Source organism: Eumetopias jubatus, unplaced genomic scaffold (genome assembly GCF_037043125.1).
Source record: "Eumetopias jubatus isolate StellerSeaLion01/CBP00866 unplaced genomic scaffold, mEumJub1_p1.0 scaffold_1, whole genome shotgun sequence".
NCBI classification, from domain to species: Eukaryota; Metazoa; Chordata; class Mammalia; order Carnivora; family Otariidae; genus Eumetopias; species Eumetopias jubatus.
Window position 1 is genome coordinate 147748259 of NW_028274807.1, and position 21840 is coordinate 147770098.

The 21840-nt window shown below is 47.7% G+C and overlaps 1 protein-coding gene across 3 annotated transcripts in view; it reads right to left on the reverse strand.

Annotated features, from left to right (window-relative positions):
* Positions 1 to 21840, reverse strand: part of MYRIP (myosin VIIA and Rab interacting protein) — a 343082-nt gene that overhangs the window by 73415 nt on the left and 247827 nt on the right. For 2 of the 3 annotated variants that reach the window (XM_028107182.1, XM_028107181.1), the window contains exons 3-7: positions 15210 to 15346; positions 9152 to 9232; positions 5408 to 5505; positions 5108 to 5188; positions 2549 to 2692 (exon numbers count right to left, since the gene is read on the reverse strand). In XM_028107182.1, the coding sequence (XP_027962983.1) occupies positions 2549 to 2692; positions 5108 to 5188; positions 5408 to 5505; positions 9152 to 9232; positions 15210 to 15346 (541 nt within the window). The remainder of the gene's footprint in view (positions 1 to 2548; positions 2693 to 5107; positions 5189 to 5407; positions 5506 to 9151; positions 9233 to 15209; positions 15347 to 21840) is intronic. The other variant, XM_028107183.1, reaches the window with a different exon arrangement.

Sequence of the window (21840 nt, forward strand, 5' to 3'; positions counted from 1 at the left end):
TCAAACATCAAAGTTAAGGATAGTAGTAGGAGCCAGCGGATGATCTTGTCCCCTCTGTAAGGTGCCAGGCCCTATGATCTGGGTGCTTAAAGTGTTATTTGAGGGGTGTGTCAATGGCCTTTCTGGGCTTTTCTCAAACTACAGCCTCAAGGATCTCTCCCACCCCCTCTCACATAGGCGGATTCAAGCCCAGGGAAGGTGTACATAGCTTGCAAAGCACTGTATACCCGAGATTCCAACGATGCCTACAGTGGGAGAGGGACTTCCATTAGGCCTTATTCTATATCAAAATCTAGAAATAAATCATATTCTGCCATTTGCTTCAGGATAAGTAAGTAAGAAATGCACCCGCTCTCTCTCCATTGATGCTGGAAGCCAAAGTGACAATTGGGGTGTGCAGGAGGCAGGCATTTGGTAAAACAGATTTTCTGGTGAGAAAAGGAAACCCTGAGAGGACTTGTTTTAGCAAAGCGAATGGGAATCCCGTGCGACTCTGACCTGCATCCCTGGCGTGACTGCATCCCAGGTGGACTAGGGTCTCTCCAGCCCCGCGAGGGGCTGAGTGGGAGGTGTCCCTGGGAAGCATCACAGCTGCTTATTTTAAGCTGCTTTCGGCCAGTGCTTGACAAAGGAGTGTGCAGGAAGCACTTTGCTGTCCTCCTGTGGAAAGGGGGGGCCCGCTGCAGCCGTAATCACTGCTGTGCCCACTGTTCGGACTCGTTCTAGAGCCCTCTCTCGCACATCTCCAGTGACACACAGAGTGTCTCCAGCCTCAATGACGTGGCAGGAATACCGTTTCTAGGTTGAACCGTAAGCATGACAAGGAGCCCCCCTGAACATCTGGTGGGAAAACAGGCATTTCCTATCCAAGAGCTTCCCCATGACACAGGAGACAGGAGCAGAGCGGAGGAAATGCTCGGAGCCACGAGACCTGGGTTCTGGTCCTGCCCCACCCCTCAACTTACTTCCAGTGGCTCAGGCTAGGGCGGCCTCAGTTTACTGGTCTGTAAAATGGGGAGAATGCAGGATGCCCTCACGTGGATCTAACGAAATAATATGTGTGAACTCCCTGTGCACAGAAAGTCTACATAGAGAAATATTGGTCATATGCCAAGCCTGGGGGGGATTCACACCTCCTAGAGCCCCTCAGATCTGGCTCTTTCAGAAAATGCTTCCGAAGGACTCCCCAGAAACAGGGCGACACCGTGGATGCAGCCTGCACTCTCAGCAGCAGCAATGGGTTCGTGAAACCTCTGAATGACAAGCTATTTGAAGGTCACGGGCTTCTCCCTCCTCTGAACCCCAAGTCCATTTCCAGTCTCAACCTTTCAGGGAAGCGCCCACAACTGTGGGCTGACTCGTACCCTGGCCTGCTTTGCTAACCAGATTATTCAGTCCCGGAGGGCAGGGATCGAGACTCCTATTTATTTTGCTGTCCTCGGTGCCAAGGGCACAACAGCGCAGTAAAATAAGATGACGGCATGTTGACAAGGGAAGGTTCTGCCAATAAATCAATGAAGCTAAATCTCCGATAAAGCCACAAAGATGCTCCTTGTTACCCCCATGCATCTGGTGGCTGGTGAGGACACGGGGAGGACTGATGCGGGGGAGGCTCCTGCACATCGCTTCTGGGACTGCATGCCTACCACACAGCTGGGGTGCCCACCCGTTTTTCAATCTGTTCACGGAAGGGATCAATGCCACTGACCCCGAGGAGGAGCGGAGTAAACACGTGGCGTTGCTCTTCCCATGTCTGACTTGCCAGTTTTAAATGGCACCTGGGCGCTGCCCCATCCCCCCCTCACCCCGGGCCAGCACCGTGGGCTCCTGCCACTGCTAGAAGACGCGCCCTGCCAACCAGTCCCTGCGTTTCGGGCTGAATCTCCGCACAGAAGGCCCGGCTCCTTGGCCGCAGCCTCCGTCCTTCCCAGCCCCCATGTCTTCTGCTGGGGCCACTTCAACAAGTAAAGGATTTTGCAGGCTTGGCGGCTCTACCATAGACATGAGCAGGCCCAGACCGTGGGGTCACAGGAAGGGCCCTGTGCTTTGTGGTTCAGCCCTTGGCTTAATTTCAAGGTCATGGACAAAATGGCTGGGCCACTTCCCGACTCCCCGCCCATGTCCACAGGTGGCCATTTCGGTGCCTCAAACAGCATGGCAATTTTCTCTCTGTCCCAGCTCAGGTTCAGTAAGGCGAGGGGTAGAAGTTGTAAGGAAACCCGGGGCCCTCATAAAGCTGTTTTCACAGGACCAGTAGTACAACACTTTTCAGAATGAATTTTAAAATTCAGAATCCATATCCTCAGAAGCTTGTCTGTGTTTACTCCCCTGGTCCCCTCTGGCCCCTCCCAGACCCCATCACACACACACTTTCCCTGTTTCTCACCCTGCCCCCCTTCAGGTACCTTTACCCTGTCAGCTGGGCACACGAGTCAACTACAGATGGTCTGGAGTGGTGACCCCACATCTGCAGAGCGTTGGCTCTGAGCTGCGCCTGAGCAGGACACCTGTGTGGGGTGGGGGAGGGGAGTACCGCTTGGGGACTCACCCAGAGGGTGGAGGGAGCTCGGGGGCCTCCTGGGGGCGCTGTGGTCCCCTGGTCAGCTGCCTCCGCACTGCAGCTCTGGGGCTGTGACCACTCCGGCTCTTCTTCCATTTGCTGTTCGCCTTTGCTCTTCTGTTTCCTTATGATCTGGGGAGGGGGAGGGGGACAAGGGGGGCAGGTTACTGGTCAGGCCTTCAGGTGCTATGTGGAGTAACCAGGACGATCTCTGGGATGTTTTTTAGCCACATAAGAGCTTAGTTTCAATAGCATACCCGCCTGTTTCAGATCTGCCTTTGGGTAAAACAGCACAACTGTAGCCCTCCACATTCTACAGCACTTTATATTTTATAAATAATCCTTTTATGATGCTAGCAACTTTCATTCATTAAATGTCGACCACATGCCAGACTGTTGTAGGCACTGTATACGTTGGACCTCATTTAATCCTCAAAATAATCCTAAGAGCTATGGGCTATAACTCTCCTCATTTTACAGATGAGGAAACTGGCTCAGAGAGGTTATCCGTGAAGGCTGCACAGCTCGTAAAGAGTGGACCTGCATCTTGAACCCACGGTCTCTGGCTGTAAATCCTGGTTTTAGGAAGCATTGGCAGGGTCTGTGAAGGGGGCAGGTACAAATGAGCCATGAGCTGATAGCTCATTTGTACCACTTGCTATGTTGGGTGTAGCCATATGGATAGAAGGAATCTCTCCTTCTATCTAGCCCAGTGGTGTCTGGGCTCCCAGCTTCCTATAGGCAGCTGAGAAAACTGCAGAGCCACCAGTCTGGGTGTATTCTTCAATGTCTTTGTCACCCAGACGAGAGAGCAGGAGGCTGAGAGCAGGGAGAGCGAGGAACCGAGGGGCCATGCCCTGGGGCGGACTGGGGCCTGACCAAGATGTACCCCCACCTCCATGGTGGGGACCTGGCCACAGGTGCCCACTGGGCTCTGGGGTTGCTGGGGACTAGTCACATCCCGTGCCCGGCAGCTGCACAAGTGTCCGAGCCCTGACGGTCTGTGTTGGACAAGTGGGGACAGATGGCGCGTTTGCTTGGTTCCTAGGTCTCCAGCTTAAAAGCAGCTGAATCTGAACTGAATAGACTTTGAACTGTGGGTTGGATGAGACATTTGGGGGCTCTCTGGGGGATAAGTAGGGATCTTCTGTATGCGCCATGTGGAAGGGACATGGATTTTGTGACCAAAAGGGAAGACTGAACTTGTTCATTCCTCCCTGCGTGCAGTCCTTTGTCATGTGACTCTGCATCCGTCCCAGGGTTGGGACGGTAAGTATAAGCCCATGGCAGTGGGCTGACTGGGTGCCTTGTTTGGTCAGTGACGCGTAAGGAGGGAGTGGGTAACCACAGAGGTCAGGGCTGAGCCTGAGACTTAGCCCACATGGTTGTTTGCTCTTGTTCTCTGGTGCTCCCATCCTGGCTCTGAGCAGCTGCTGTGCTTCCTGCAGGGCGCCAGCATGAGCATAGAGCATGGACTCCAGCCCAGCCCACCGCTTGAGCCGAGAGCACAGATGCATGAGTGAGAAAGAAACCGAGGTCTCATAAAACATTTTTTGGTCTTTGGCCCTGGTTCCTGGCACAGAGCTTTAAACTTTGGGAGTATCCCTGTTATGCTAATGAGAGGACTCAAAGCTGGACCCTCTCAGCTCCCGGATCCACCTCTGGGGTCGGGGAGGGACTGCATGAACCTGGCTGGGGCAGACACCAATGTGCTGGGAGGGCCATGGGCCGAGGTAGAGGGCACGGAGGTCTGCACGCCCCCTCCCCAGGCCTTGTCACCTGTGTTATCTCTTCATCTGGCTCTTCATTTGTATCCCTCATGATAAAACTGTCATTGGCAGTGTAGCACTTTGCTGAGTTTTGTGAGTTGTTCAAGCACATTATCCCACCTGAGGGCGGTCATGGGAATCCCTGGATGGACAGTAGTGCAGTAACTTGGGGATACCTGAGACTTGTCACTGGTATCTGCAGTGGGGGCACTCTGGTGGGGCTGAGCCCTTAACGTGTGAGGTCTGTGCTCACTCTGCGTAGATACCATCAGGACTGAACTGTAGGACACCCAGGTGGTGTCAGAGACTTGCCCGTGGCACACAGAAATCACCCTTGCTCACAACCAGAGAGTTCTGGGGCTGTTGGCTTCTCGACAGTAATGAACGGATATACCACATAAGGGACAGTTTAGGGCATGGAGTGACGGCCAGGGCAGCAAGAGACTATTTGAGACGTGTGAGAAGAAGACACACGTATGCACACACACGCAAACACGCACAAGCGGGAAGGCCAGGAAACAGGAAGACAGTGAGTAGCCTGCTCCATGCTGAGTTCCTGACTCCCTACCCACCAGCTCAATCCCTAAAGGCAACCATATTGGATCCTTCCACTCAGATTTTGCAGTGCATTGCAATCCCTCTGCGGTGGCACCCAGAGTACAAAAGGGAAAAGTGACGAGGCACAGAAAGGGTGCCCAAGACAACAACGGGGTCCACAGTTGCTCCTCAGCTGGCCCGGGATGGCGAACAGCATCGCGGGATGCCCAGGCCCACCTACCTTCTGCAGGATAGTTGTGGCCAGTTCCTCGGTCAGCTCCTCCTTGTGGTCCCGCAGATAGCTGGCCTCGTTCTGCTTGTCCTGCGGAGGGAGGGAAGAGAATGGCCGCAGGCTGTGGGTGGGTCAGGGGACTTGGCGATCACTTTCTTGGGAGTCCTGACCACAGATGCAGGGGGAGGGTGGGCCCTGCTCTAGACCAGGACAGCCCCCAGGAGGCTGGTCTTCCGACAATCTGTACTGTCTTCTGGCGGCCAGGACCTTGACCCACACCTCCCCGCAGCGGGGACAAGGGGGTCATACCAGACTGTCCCCATAAGCTTCGGCTTTGGAAATTGCCTCCTCGATGGCCTCTTCAGCCACCCGCAGGGCGACAGCCAATGTGTCCATCATGCTGTGTCCTAGACAGGAAACAGAACACAGACCACTTTCTGAAAGGGAAAAGACAAGTAAAATGACTGTTCCACTTTAGTTCTTCTGTGTAAGTCTTGCAAGGGCTGGGGCAAAGTTCCCAGTGCTCGGCATGGCGCACCAGCCCTTCTCCCCTGCCTCGCTGTCTCCCCCTCACCCCCAACCCCAGACACGAGAAATTGTGATTCTTTGAGAGCCACCGTCTCTCCCTTCATGGCTCCTGTATCTTGACCTTCTTTCCTCTGGTCCCTGCTCTGTACCTGACCTGGGTCCTGGGGCCCCCAAGGCTTGGCCCAAGAGTTCTTTCTCTGAAAATCCGCCTCCGACCCCGCCTGTCCCCACCTTGGCTGGATGTCCATCCAAGGCTCTGGGGTTGCTTCCCACGGAGCCAGAAAGACCTCCTCCCAGCCAGGTCATCCTCAGAGAGCATGACTGGATCACACGCAGTCCCTCCGGACATGCAGCGTGGCTTATAGATAACTGCACTTCTAGAAGGGCTTTAGATAAAGAAATAACAGCTCTTCATCTACTTTCTTAGACGAAGGCTATATGTTATTTTGTGCATTTCAGGTATCACTGTGACGATAGGGATGAAAATTATTCAATGTTCGAAGGGCACTGGACTGTACACATGGTTTAATGCAAACATAAAACCCATGGAAGCAATGTTTAGACTCTAAGCCAATACTATCAATAACAGCAACACTGGCCAACCTCACCGAGCTCGACTACCTCCTGGCCCCTGGCGGAGCATCACATGCATGGCCACAGTTCATCCGGACCACAGTCCACTGAGTGGGTGCCATCTGACGGACAAGAGAACTGAAGCACAGAGAGGTCAAATAACTTGGCCGAGGTAACTCCATGTGACAGGAGGAGAGATGAGGTTTGAGTCCAGGACTCTGTCTGCAAAAGCCCCTGATTTTAACCACAAAAGTGAGACAAATACAAGCTCACATGATTTAAAAAAATGCTATCGTATTTTTAGCAAGCATATTTTCTTTTTGCAAATGGCAACAGGTGGGAGGAAACGTCCCCACGTCAAAAGGACTTCTGCAGGTGACAAAATTCTTTTTGGAGTTGAGTACTTGCAGGAGTTCTACTTCCCCAAAAACTCGATCTTTGCTTTTTACTTGAAAGTGAGAATTTTGATCACTCCTCCCTTCGTTTGCCCCAGAAGCCCGACTCACATCAGGCCCAGAAGCCCAGGACTGCAGGGGCTGCCCGCCTATGTCTCCTTTGCCCAGATTGCCACTCCCCGTTTCCATTTATACTCTCTTACTCAGACATTATTTAACACACGCAAACCTCCTGAAAGCTGCCTCAAATTCTCTGTAGAGCGAGACTAGTTGTAAATACATCAGTTCACTCATTAATCAATCCCTCAATTAAAAAAAACTTGATTCAAGCTTCTTAGGTTCCTCAAGACACAACTGTGGACAGAAAGTGGCATCTGGCAAACATAATAAAATCTCCAAAACCAACCCAGTGAAGCTCGAAGCGGTCCAGGAAGTTGACGGGTCGATCACAAGCTGGCTGTGATGATGGTCACGTCAGGGCTCTGCACACCACAGGGTGGCCGACTGAACACACAATTTCCCCATTCACACCAAGTGCTCCCTGGAGATAGACACTGTACCTCCCATGTCTCTTCTTCAAGATACCAACCAACATATTTTTCTCACAAGTCCTCGCTAGCTCTGTGAGGCCCCCAGTGACGCCCCGATGGAGAAGTCAAGTCCATGCTCTCCTGTGCTCCCCAGGCTATGGGGTGAGCAGGCACTTATGCTAAGAGGCTTGCAGGAGGGCCTGTGGTGGGGAGCGTTCCCCAGTGCCACAGATCCCTGGCCAGGAAGAGCCCACAGGCTCTGGATGCTACATTCATGACTTCTGGATGAGGGTGAAGTGGGGCACTGAAGATGTTTTGGCTGAAAGTGAAGGTTCAGGTCGGTGTCACAGAGGGAATGACTGGCAGGGGTGTAGAGGAAGGAGAAGAAGGTCAGGCAGAATGACTGAAGCTCAGAGGACCCGCAGACAATGGGATGGTCGGTTTTATGCATCATCCTGGCTCGGCTGTCGTACCCAGTGATTTACTCAAACACGAATCTAGGTGTTGTTACGAAAGTATTTTGTGGATATGGGTAACATCTATGATAGCTGACTTTAAGTAAAGGAGATTGCCTTGAGGTAATGTGGGTGGGCCTCAACCACACAGTTGAGAGAAAAGGCCTTATGAGCAAAAACTGAGGTTTCCCGGAAAAGAAAGCCTGTCTCAAGACTGAAAAATTGGCTTCTGCCTGAATCTTCTGCCTGCTGACCTACCCTATAGACTTTGGGCTTGCCAGGCCTCACAATTATGGGAGCCACGTCCCTAAAATAAAATAAATCTCACACAAATAAATCTTTGCGCGCGCGCGCGCGCGTGTGTGTGTCCTATTGGTTCTGCTTCTCTGGAGAACTCTGGTAGATACGGATGGTCACTGAAGGTAATACTAATACAGGGGAATTGTGGGCAGGAGGCTCTCAGGTGACAGGGGTCAGAATAGAAAGAGAAGGAGAGAACTGGAGAAAGAGCTGAGAGGAGCTTGGGTGACTGGGTCGAAGTAGGGGAGGAGGGAGGCTGAGGGAAAGGGAACTCTTGCCAGGGCACGTAGGTGGCTGAGGAGCTTGATTAGGATGTGCTGAGGTTAGGATCCCTTTAGGATCTACAGGGCTTGATGATCAAGCTTTAGAGATCTGAGTCTAGAACTCTAGGCTGAAATCAGTGCTGGGCATTTCAGCTTTAGCAGTGAATGGAGGTGCATGGAGCCCACAGGAGTGTGTCGTACCGTGGGGAGAGGTTCTAGGTGGCAAGGATGAAAGAGCATGGGACCTTCATGCGAAGGGACCCAAAGGAGAGAACAGAGAGCATGCGGAGGAGCTGTAGGGACCCAGGAGCAGGTGACTCAGGAGGCTCTCAAGGTACAGCACTCCACCTGAAATGGTGGAGAAGGTTTTATTTGAAACCAGAAGTTTGTTTCGCTTTTAACTTCTACTCTGAGGGGACTATGATATTGGTATAAAGAACTAGAAGTGAATCAGTACATGATACATTCTTTTTTTTTTTTAGATTTTATTTATTTATTTGACAGAGAGAGAGACAGCGAGAGCGGGAACACAAGCAGGGGGAGTGGGAGAGGGAGAAGCAGGCTTCCCTCGGAGCAGAGAGCCCGATGTGGGGCTCGATCCCAGGACCCTGGGATCATGACCTGAGCCGAAGGCAGACGCTTAACGACTGAGCCACCCAGGTGCCCTGATGCATTCTTTATATGAATATTTTAATATGAACTACACAAGTGTATTCATTATCATATTCCAACTCCAGAAGATGGAGTTAGAACTGGAGGTCTCCAGGTGATATAAAGTATCCAGGGGTTGGGTAGCAAATGCACTGCTCTCAGCCACGCCTTGGCTATAATCACCAATTCTGACGATGGATTCACACAAGAAGCAATAACAAGAAGACCCCTGGAGACTCCCACCCAGTAACAAGTGGTTGTGTCTAGCGGTTACATTGCAACTGGGAGACCCCGAGTTTCTGAAGGTGTTTCTATTCCACCAACTTCCCATTAGCTGCAAACTCTTAAGCAAACTTACCTTCTGACTGTCTATAAAATGTTGAATCACTGCCCGAAATACTTCCTTCATTCTCCAGGTTTGCCTCGAAAAAGTTTCCTCCTAAAGGGAGGGACGGAGTGAGAGAGAGATTGGGATTATCACAGGTCCCCAGTGAGCACTGGTGCACAGTCACAGCCCTGGCAGACCACCACGACCCACTCTGGTGAAGTCAGCTTTGCAGATATTTAGAGAATCACTGGGTTCCACAATAATGTTTCAGCTTTTGATCAGTCACCTTTTTATTCTCACAGTGATTCCTGGTGTAACATTCCTACCTCCCTCAACTTTCTTCCAATACCTTCTTTGGAGACAATGTGGAGTCAGAGAGAGAATGGATTGAAGCCGGAGAGATGCAAGGTCGTCACTTCCTGGACCTGTAAAGTACTAGCTGTGTGACCTGGAGCACGTTACTTAACCTCTCTGACACTTGGCTTCCTTACTAGAAAGAGAGAAAGAACAAGAGCTCGTGATGCTGTGGGTTTGGTCTTTAGTTGCAGTCTATGGCACTGACCCAAACAGTTGCCTTTAGCTATTGATTTAACTGTCACCATTCTCTTCCATAGAACGGAGTCCATGTGAAACAAGCCCAGAGTGAGACAAGGTCAATCCATGGTGTTTGATCTTTTAAGGCCCGCTGCCTCTCCTCTGGTCTTCTTTGAATCGAACGCACAACCCTAATCTTAATTCCAGCCTGGGAAGAGCAGTTGGCTAACCCCTTTTTAAAGCCCTTTTTCAAAGTTGGGGATTTTTTTTATTATATTTTTTCACGTGTTCATTCATCAAATGAGATCTCTGCAGATGGGGATGATGGATTGTTTTAAAGTCACTGTATTGTATTCCCCGTACCCAAGATAGCACCGAGACAGCAGGTGGCTCAAGGAAAATGTATTGAATTGGATGTTGATGGAAAACACTTTTTGAGAGAACCAAGAAAGTAAATATGGGTCTATGTGCCTCAGCTCAAAAGGGGGCAAATGCCATCAATGCTATGTCAAACTAAGCAATAGGCCTTTAATACATCTAATACATCCTGTGCTTCCTTGGATGGGCTTCCTTGGACGGGAACCCCAGGGGTAACTGCTGTAGGTACTTGAGGCAGGTTTAGTAGATGGCTACCTTTATGAAATAGGCCATTAGTGGGTAGCCTATCATGGCAACTCAGTCTGACCATATACCATTCTCTGTGTTTGTGTTTTTTTGACCAGGCTTTCACTTATTCTAGCTCTGTGACCCTGAGCCAGTGGCTTTGTCTTTCTGAGTCTCAGTTTCCTCACTTACTTTTTTTAAAATTTGATTTTATTATGTTATATTAGTCACCATACAATACATCATTAGTTTTTGATGTGGTGATCCTCACTTATTTTATAAGGCTGTAAGATAAGTCATCTCCGCAGGCCCCAAGCTATAGTTCCAAGTGCAAATATTTCCCTTTAGTGTGGCTACATCCAACATTCATTCATCCATCCAGCAAAGAGTCTATGAGCACCTACTAGGTGCCTGGCTCTGGGCTGGGTGTTAGGGTATACTGGTGACCAAAGCCAGAAATCCTCACTGCTCTGATTGGGTGCTTCATAGTACAGTGAACGTGTCTAGCAGGGATAGTGAGTAACCAGCCAGAGGGATGTGGGGAGGTGGGAAAGCATCTGGAGCAGAGCAGACAGCTTGCACAGGACAGGCTGTGGGGACAGCAGGGGCATCTGAGGACCTAAACGAGAGGCAGTGTGGCTGGGCTTGGAGATCCAGACCACGCAGGTCATAGTGAGCATACCATGTTTTGATCTTTATTCCAACAGCCATGTAAAGCCAGTAAAGCTTCCATGGAGGTGATCTGGTCGGATTTGTGCTTCCAAAAGTGCACTCTGGCTGCTGTGGGGAGAACAGCTCAGTGAGGGGAGTGAGGAAGGGCAAGAAGCGGAAGCCCTGAGCGCAGCATGCTCTCTGGAGTGTGCCTGCCACCAACTGGGAGGAGCACCGAGGCAGGGCAGGAAGTGGGGGAATGTGCAGGAATGGTTTAGGAAACACAGAGACTCAGGCATGTTTACCAATCAATAGGAAGGAACCAGTTGAAAGAGAGGCTGGCTCAGCAAGAGGGAAGGGATGTGTGACCTTGAGACCTTCCTGGAAGGTGACAGGATCCAGTGCAGGGGTGCATACTGTCTGCCCTGTGAAGAACGAGGTGAGGTCCTCTGCAGAGAGAATGGGGGAGGGTGGAGGGGAGTATGAGGAGAGAAAATCTGCAAATGTCACTGGGAGACTGAGCTGCCCAGAGGACAAGCTCTGGTTCTGCATGATTTTAAATCTTCTGGGACACCACTTCTCCCTGTTTCCCTTGACATTCACAGGTGGGAGCTTCAGTGCTATTTAGGAATGGCACAAAGCGGTTGAACTGCTCTGGAAAGCATGACGTGGCAGTCAGATGACATCGTCATGTCTTTCATGAGCTGGAAGAACCTCTGATGTCACAGGGCTCAGCATTTTCAAAACCCATGTTTGTCAGTCAAATCCCAGATGAAAGATGCAAGAGCCCCTTTCAGGAATCATGTCAAAAATAGATACAGACTGTTCATGAGTAAAAGCAGGGTTTATTTCTCCTATTTTATTTATTTAATACTAAATGAAAGCATATGCTATTTATCCAACTGCCTGGAGATTAAGTATATTAATAATGACCACTTTTATCTTTTTGTGTAGTGCTTCTTTCTAGGGTCTCTGTTAAAAATGTCATGCTGAGTCTACCGGAGGTACCATGTGAGCACGAGTTACCACTGGACACTTTATTTTTTAAAAATGTACTTATTTATCTGACTTCTCCACTGGAATATTGGCTCTCAGATGGCAGGGTCTTGCTTGTTTTATCAATCTTAAACCAGACGGGCACAGAGTAGGTGCTCAATAAATGCTTACTGAATGTTTATTGACGTAATGAATACATCTTAGATTTACCTGATGGAACTAACGGGTCTCCTTTCAGGCCTGGCCTATCCTGTCACCCAATATGGGGTGCAGGAAGAGTAAGCCTGGCTTGGGAGGGCCAGAAGGACGGATGGCAGTGCAGGGCATGCGCACGACGGCTGGCCCAGAAGATTCTGTGAACTCAATGAATTTTCAATGGACTGAGTGTGTTAAGGCAAACTACGCTGGTCCGGGGGGTGAAGATGTTTCATAGGTACAAGGGGTTCTGCTTCAAGAGTTCGGGAGCAGAGCACGTGCCTTGCATGCTGTAGATGCTGTGTATTATGTTCTGACAACCCAAATTCTGCAAACAAGTACCCTTAGCCGGAGTTGAAGATGGAGGCATCTTATTCAGAATGCTACTGCACCAATTATGGTCAAGTGCTAGCTGGGGTTCTCCACCTTGGCTGTGCCTTAAAATAACCCACAGAAATACCTGTCCTGGGCCCGCCTCCACAGATTCAGAAGTAAGTGGCTGAGCGTGGCAGGTGATCCGGGGCGCTGGGTTTTTTTTAAAGCCCCCTAGATGTTTTGCAATGATGTGGATGGAACTAGAGGGTATTATGCTAAGTGAAATAAGTCAATCAGAGAAAGACAATTATCATATGACCTCACTCTTATGTGAAATTTAAGAAACAAGGCAGAGGATCATAGGGGAAGAGAGGAAAAAAATGAAACAAGACAAAACCAGAGAGGGAGACAAACCGTAAGAGACTCTTAATCATAGGAAACAAACTGAGGATTGCTGGAGGGAAGCGGGGTGGGGGGATAGGGTAGCTGGGTGGTGGGCTTTGGGGAGGGAATGTGTTGTAATGAGCACGGTATTATAGAAGACTGATGAATCCCAGAGCTGTATCCCTGAAACCAATAATACATTGTATGTTAATTAATTGAATTTAAATTAAAAAAAATGCAAAGTATATGACAACTTGTTTAAATAAAAAAATAAAGAAAAGGGAAGGATGGAGTAGAGCTAAATAGTTTCTATATATCACTGGAGTTAAATTATTAGAAAAAAATAAAGCCCCCTAGGTGATTCTGATGTACAGTCAGGATTGAGGATGGCAGGTGACAACGATTCGAGGGTGCTGGGTGACAGGTGCGAGCTAATGCTAAGGGCTCCCCAGTCATGTGACATAACCGGAAGGCCACTTATGCCCTGGGGGATTTGCCCATACTTACAGTGTAACTAAATTTTCTTAAATTCGTAAATTATTTTACGGTGTGTAAAATAAATCTCATTGTTTTATGACCATGGCTTAACAGGTTTGAATATTATTCCACAGACTGTTCCCTGTCCGCTTGTCCATTTTTATCAAAAGGAAATCTTAGTTTAAATGGATACTTAACCATATTAAAGCAATGGATTCTAATACTTCAGTGAAGGGTCTCAGTACCTAAAGAATGCTTTTAAGATCAAACTAGTGCCATACGGAGGACATAGGCTGTGCCAGGTGTGGAGCCACGCTTCGGGAACGCAGAGGGGACGGGGCTGCTGCTCTTGCAGCTTGTAAACCTTGTACACCGTCCCCCGAATGCAACGTGCTAAGAGCCGTACCGAGGCCCGGATGAAAGAAGCGTTGAATCACAATGGGCCAAGAACCCAAATCTGCTTCTGTCGGGGCAGACAGTTATTCTCAATAAATGGTTTTCCTCGGGAAATGACACTTGAAAATTTCAAAGCCCTGAGCTGGCCCCCGTGGGGCTCCCGTCCGCCTGATCCACCTGTGGGGCCTGAGGGAGACAGGGGAGGAGATCAGGGTTGTGCTCTGCTCTGTAGGATTCCCGGCAGGTTTGCTTTTCCCCTCCTCTTGCATGAGGCAGTAGAGAACACTTGTGAGGTCTCAATTTGGTGACACGTAAGGGGGTACACGAAGCAGACCGGGGGCTCTACGCAAGAGGGAAGAAAGGATGGGGTACAAACAAGTGAGCCAATGATGTTCTGCAACTTTCCTGAGATAGTTCTTTGGGTTGAAAAACTACTGTTAACAGGATTACTTCTAAGCTTGCTTGCTTGCTTTCTTTCTTTCTTTCTTTCTTTCTTTCTTTCTTTCTTTCTTTCTTTTTGCCTCCATTCCTGGAGAAAAAAGTTTTTAGAGAAATCAGCAAAGAGAAGATAAAAATAATCTGTGGAAACCTTCAGCACTTCTCTCTTAGCTTAGGCTTCCTGAATAGTTTGAAAGATAGAGTCTAACCACCACCACAAAAGGCCCTAATGATTCTCTGTGTTTAATGCTTCCATCCTGCTTCCCCCCTGTCTCAGTGGCTGGCATATTTTTAGATAAGACACAGCCAAAGACTTTATTGAGAATACAACAATGTAAAATAACGACAGTGAAAAAGCTCCAAATGAGACGGATGAGATCTTTTTTCCTTCCCTCTTTCTTGTGGATAAAAAGCATTTACCTGTGTCAGCAAAGAGACGGAAAAAAATCTGCCTTTAGACAGAAAAAAAAAAAAGCCAGCCTTTTTTTTAGAGGACAGGTTGTTCATATTCTGACAATGATTTCTTTCTACTGGCTAGTTTAATAGAACTAAAGAAGATAATTTCTCATTCTAATTACATTGGTTGTCTAAAGTGTGTGAAAACACCGAAGGCAGAATTCATCTTCCCGGCTTCTTGGGAGAGAAGCGCATACTTTCCTGACTCTCCCATTACACCAAGTTCTGGGCCGGGTGTGAGTAGAGTTTGGGACTAGGAGGGAAAGGGGGTGGAGGGCACACCCTCTGAGGGCAGGCCTAGTCTACGTGGTCAAACAGAGGACTTTCCAATGTTTTGATCCTTAGGGGGAGATGATCAAGAATCTTTGATTTCTAGGGGTCTACAATTAAAATGTCCACAATATGCAGAAATACGTTGGTCTTCTTAATGCACCCGACAGCCCAGTTGGGGATGTTGGAACTGGATGACTCAACAGAATCTTTGGTATTTGTCTTCCTATTTCTGCTCCTAATTGGAGCCAGGTATTTAAGCTACTTTCTGTTTCCCAGTTGAGGGCGCCCAGTATCTGGAGCCTCCCAGCCAGGGCTTTTTCTATCCCCCCAGCCCCACAAAGACTCCCAGAGCAGCGGGCCGCCAACGTACCTAGAATATCGAAGCATGCCCCACTCTCCAGTCGGTGTTTCCTGTACAGGTTCTTCAAGACCTTGGCACTGCCAAAGCGTTTGAAGCGGCTCTTCACGTTACTGTAGAACCATTCCAGAGACTGGGTCCTCAGAAGCCTGAGGAAAACACATAGAGTTAGAAAACAAAATTAGAAATAAAAACTGGAATTATTAACTGGTGGATGGCAAAAGTTGCCACCATACTTTGTAACTCCTTCCATCAACATGTGGAGCTTCCTTCTCAGCTTCTTGAATCCGGGCTGGCATGTGACTTGCTTGGACCACAGAGACCGGTGGGCATGACACCATGGGAATCTTGAATCTTGCAGCTCTTAGAAGTTCTGCACCTCATTACCACGTGATCAAGCCCAAGCTGGCTTGTGGGGTGCCGAGAGACACTTGGCTTAAGCACCCCTTTCACCTCAGCCAGTGACCAACCAACCCCACAAGAGGTGAGCGAGGGAAGAGGTGACAGGGATGAGGTGAGTGATAAGCAGCCAGGATGACAGCAGTGAGGACAAGGCCCAGGCCACCCGGACAAAGAGATATTCAGCAGGGATGTAGATTCAGAACATGACACTGACTCTGGTGCGGAGAACACAGGCCAGCCTGTGGCAGTGATAACGATTCAGAAAGTGGCAGGGAAGGGGGTGGCCAGCGGAGCCAGTCACAGTGCTGGTCCCATCCCCCGCGGCAGCGAGCACTCAGCCCAGGATGGGGGCAGTGACGCCACAGCTTCCAGTTCCAGCAACAGTGACCCAGTCCCAGGGCCTTCGGGGCTAGTGCAGGCACGATTACCATGCACAGAAACGCACTTTTCCAATGGTCTATTTGTGAGCCCTTTGCTCTGTTCCTCCCCTCCTCCAAACCTTCACTGTTATTAAAGACAGTCTCTCTTTCTTTTTTTTTTTTTTAAAGATTTTATTTGTTTATTCGATAGAGAGAGTAAGAGAGTACAAGCAAGGAGTAGTAGTAGAGGGAGAGAGAGAAGCAGGCTTCCCGCTGAGCAGGGAGCCCGACGTGGGGCTTGATCCCAAGACCCCGAGATCATGACCTGAGCTGAAGGCAGACACTTAACCATCTGAGCCACCCAGGTGCCCCAAGACAGTCTTTCTTTCAACAAACAAACACATTGCCTGCCAATAACTGGGGATGTGCGAGTGGCCGGAAGACCAGCAGAAGCATGCACCTGAGTCCATCCAAAGAGCAAGCAGATGAGCGCTTGCCATTTGAAGCCACTAACGCATACACCTGCTTAATAGCAGGCTCTGTATTTGATACTCGTACTGCATTAACAACACCTCTTAAAACAACAACAAAAAAACACCTCTGATTCAGCTTGGGGACGTATAAAGCATGAGAGACACGGACTCTAGGACAAGATCCTCCAGCCACTTATTCATTCAGCTGGAAGCACTGAGGGAAAGCAATTTCTTGCTCAGTGCTGGGATGGTCAAGACAGAATACTGCCAGGATGCTTCTCTTTTTAGCTCGATTAGCTAAAATCCCATTTTAAGAATAGCTCTTGTTACTTTTATTGTGAATGTGATAATGCATTCTCATTTTAGAGAATTCAGAAAAGTAAAATGAACACAAAGGCCTCTCCCTCCCCAGATGCCAGTGACATGTGAGAAGAAAGCCAAAGGGAAAAGTCTACACAAATGAAGAATGGGGGTGAGAGCAGAACCAGAGATTTTGACATATTTCTGGAAAATTGGAAGTGGGTGATCGCATGGATCAGAGAGAATGCTGTCCTCTAGATAGGCACTGGAGCTGGGCCTCCCAGACTGAGAGAGAGGTCTAATTTGCAGCTGGGTGGTACCAAGAGCAGGACTGGTTGTGACACAGAATTCAGAAAGCTGATTTAATGGTTGCGTAGGCAATGGGGAGACCTCTTGGTCCCTATCCCAATTCCCAATCAATTGGACAACTGGCCCAAGGATGCTTTGTCCTTAGGTCAAAAAACAGAAAACAGTCCTCTAATAAAATTGAACAACCTACTTGGAGAAGACTGGGACTTGAATACAGGGGTTATACCTGCAGTGAAACCTTCCTTCTGCAGCCCTGGGGGAGCCCCCACTCACCTGCCCACCAGATCCTATTCATCGACCCTAGGGCCAGGCTTGCCAGGTGCCTACCTGGTCAATAAACTTGGAGTTGTCAGTCAGCACACTCACCCCCTTTCACAGGAGAGGTCTACTGGGAATACTAACCTACCCATGTGAGTCACTTTTATTAACCAGCCAAGTCCTTTGTTTAAAAAATAGATAACCAGGGATCACTAGATATTTGAAACAATCCAATGGCATGGGAAAGAAGGACCCAGATAAACTAAGAGCAAACTTTTAAAAAGGGAAATGAAGGTAATCTAGGGTAATAAAAATAACTTTAAAAATTCTAATAAATAACAGTGATTTGAAAAGACATTGCATCCCATCCACACAACACTAGGTGATGTGAAAAGTAAGTAATCAGAAGACAATGGTTTCTGGGACGCAGAACACATGATTGGTGAAAGAAATGTCATAGGAGGTCTAAAAGTTAAAATCAATATAAATTTTCCAGAATGCAGAGGAAGAAGTAAAAAAGATGGGACATGTCAGAGGAAGAGACATGAGGATGAATTCAGCAGGCTCAGCATCTAACAGGATTCCAGGAAGGGGGGAGAGGAAGGGAAAAAACCAAACATAACAGAAGAACATGGCCCCAAGCTAAGAAAGACAAAAGTCTTTAGGGTTAAAAGAGTCTACCAGCGGCAAAGCAGAATAAATTCATTACAACACAACGTACAGCAGACAAACCCACTTAGATACATCTTCATGAAGATTCAGACCCTCCAAGATGAGGCTTCCATGCAGAAAAAAAGGGTATTTTTGCAAATGAACAAAAACAATAATGACATTAAACATTTGAATCAGTAACGCCGAATGCTAGAAGACAGTGGAGCATGGGTTTTCTAAGCCCAGAGAGAAATGGCCTGACCTCAGAATTCTATGCTCAGCCAAACTATCATCAGACAAGGGCCAAATAAAGATACTTTCAGACATGTAAGGTCTCAGCAAGTTGATGTGCTTTCTGGGAAGAAAAATTGTTAAGGTATACTCTAGGAACTAAAAAAACAGCCAAGAAAGAGGAAAGCATGGGATTCTAGAAAGAGGGAGTTAGTCCAGGGGTGCGAGGGACAGAAGTCTCAGGTGCCAACTGCACCTCGGGTCTGAAAGACACGGGTAGGGGGTACACAGAGGCCATTCAATGAGCACAAGATTAAGAAGCTAAAGGAATGAAGAGAGACAGTGAAGAAGGAGCCACACCCTTCTTTTGTCAATAAGAATAAGAAAAGATAATTAGAAGCCCCAGGAAAAACAAAAACACAACTAAAAAGCAGCTCTAGAAAGTGATGGTCCAAACAGGAAGCCAATTAAAAGCTGTTAAGATCTTGTCAAATAATGAAGCAGAGGAGAGGTGATTGGCCCATTCTTCTTTAGGTGGCCCAGGTTCATGGGCAAGGATTACATTTCCTTCTCTCTATGGACTTCACTGCAAGACTCTGGTCTATAGCAAATGATATATATTATGATATATATATATATAATGATATATATATATATATATGATACATACATTATAATTTTATACATAAAATTAAAATGCCATTTACTTTCCACACCCTATTCACAGACAAAGCATGAAAGGTCCTCACTGTCAAGACATCTGCACTTTTTGCTGAGAGCAAAACCAAGTCACCAGCTAGCCTGGCAGAAGCCTGGATGCAGAGAAAGGAAGGAACCATAGAGAGAGTTCACAGATGCTAATTTCCTCATCTTACACGATGGAGTCCAGATAGGCTTCTAAACTATATGGACAACAGTAGTGCTTTAAATGTGTCATTTAAAGTGATAGAGGTCACCAGGTTTTAATAAAAGGTTTTAATAAAGCTTTGTGGGGAGGGGAAAGAGTTAGCAAGAAAGTAGGCTATTTATGAAGGTCTAAAGTTGACAAATCAAGAAATGGTAAGATAAACATGTTAGAATTATAGTAGTAACCTGAAGAAATGTTTATAGGTGCTTGCTTGGGGCACTGGGATGCAGATGGGGGCATGATACTATGGTTTTTTTTTAAGAGTTATTTTATTTTATTTGAGAGAGAGAGAGAGAGAAAGGGCGCGCGCATGCACACATGAGTGGGGGGAGGGGTAGAAGGAGAATCAGATTCCCCGATGAGCGCAGAGCCTGATGCAGGGCTTGATCCCAGGACTCTGAGATTATGACATGAGCCGAAATCAAGAATTGGCTCTTAACTGACTGAGCCACCCAGGCACTCCAAATCTTTAAGTTGAATATAATTTTATATTGATTTTTTAAAACCAGGTATTATGCATTAATATAAAAGCACTAAAATAAAAACAAGTAAGATTTAAAAAACCACCCAAAAGTTCTTGACATCTGAAGAATGTTTGTTATGGACTGAATGTTTCTGTTCCCACAAAAGTCATGTTGAAACTTAATCCCCAACGTGATATTATTTGGAGGTGGGGGCTTTGGGAGGTGAGGCATCATGAATGGGATAGTGTCCTTGTAAAAGAGACCCTAAAGCACTCCCTCACCCCTTCTACCATGGGAGGACACACTAAGAAGATGACCGTCTAGGAAGAAGGAAGCTGCTCCTCACCAGACACTGAGTCTGCTGGTACCCTGATCTCAGACTTCCCAACCTCCAGGATAGTGAGAAATAAGTTTCTGTAGTTCATATGCCACTCAGTCCGTGGTATTTTATTATAGCAGCCTGGAAGGACTAAGATGGTGCTCTTCCAGCTTTTTCTCAAGGGGATCCCTGAGGACCTAATCAGGGAGGAGCCCAGGAACTGGTGGGGTGTGTGTGTGTGTGTGTGTGTGTGTGTGTGTGTGTGTGTGCATGCGCACGTGTGTGCATGCATACATGCATACACACATGGGGAAGACAGTGTTGATCTAAAGCCTACTGGTGCAGAAGGAGCCCCAGGGCCAGCCTGCTCTGAGAGACCAAGTTTTTCACAAGGGAGGATGCTCTCCCTCTTCCGATAAAGCAGTTCAGCAGACAAAGGCTGTGGGGCAGTCAGGGCAGCCACCAAGAGTGGCCAGGAAGCAGAGATGGAGGCAGCGGAGGGGCATGCCTCCTAAAAGGTTCGTGACTTCACTGAAGAGGAGAAGTTGCAGATGCGCTTGTTCCTGAGTGCACGTGAGGGAACTTGTACTTCACTTGTACTTCAGTACAAGTAACACATACACGGTCTTTTGATACACATGAGATCACAAAGGCTTTGATCTTGCAGATGGCTTCACAGCTCAGTCTGTCACTTCATTCAAGTATCCGCACAAATGTCAGCCTCTTGTGAGGCCTTGCCTGACCACCTTTGCTAAGATACCATGAGCAGGGGTGCCTGGGGGGCTCAGTCAATAAATTGGCTGATTCTTGGTTTCAGCTCAGGTCATGATCTCAGAGTCCTGAGATGGGCTCTGTGCTCATTGAGGAGTCTGCTTGAGATTCTCTCTCACCCTCTTCCTCTGCTCCTCTCCCCCACCCCACCTGTGCACACACACACGTGCTCTCTCTCTCTCTCTAAAATAAAAAATCTTTAAAAAAATTTGAACACCATGACCACACCAACACGTCTTCTATCACTCTCATTTTCTCTCTCCATTTTCCTAGAGTACTTCTCTGCACCTGATGTGTAATTATGTATAACTGTATATAGTTATTTATAAGTTAATATATTGGTGTGTTAATGATTTTTTTGGAATGGGTTGTAGCTATTTTATTTTTTATTTATTTTGTCCTCCAAATTTTTATTTAAATTATAGGTAGTTAACATACAGTGTAATATTGGTTTCAGGAGTACAATTCAGTGATTCATCACTTACATACAACACCCAGTGCTCATCACAAGAACTACCCACCTTAATACCAATCACCCATCTAGCCCATCCCCCACCCACCTCTCTCCATCATCCCTGTTTGTTCTCTATCATTAATAGTCCTTATGGTTTGCCTCCCCTTCTCTCTTTTTTCCTCCTTCCCATATGTTCATCTGTTTTGTTTCCTAAATTACACATATGAGTGAAATCATGTGGTATTTGTTTTTCTGACTTATTTCACTTAGCACAATACACTCTAGCTCCATCTATGTCATCGCAAATGGCAAGATTTCATTCTTTTTGATGGCTGAATAATATTCCACTGTGTGTGTGTGTGTGTGTGTGTGTGTGTATACACACACACCACCACATCTTATTTAATCCACTCATCAGTTGATGGACACTTGGGCTCTCTCCATAGTTTGGCTATTGTTGATAAGGCTGCTATAAATATCAGGGTGCATGTACCCTTTCAAACCTGTATTTTTGTATCCTTTGAATAAATACCTAGTAGTGCAATTGCTGAGTCATCGGGTAGTTCTATTTTTAACTTTTTGAGGAACCTCCATACTGTTCTCCAGAGTGGCTGCCCCAGCTTGCATTCCCAATAGTGTAAGAGGGTTCCCCTTTCCCAGAATCCTTGCCAACATCTGTGGTTTTCTGTGTTGTTATTTTTAGTCATTCCGACAGGTGAGGAGGTATCTCATCATGGTTTTGATT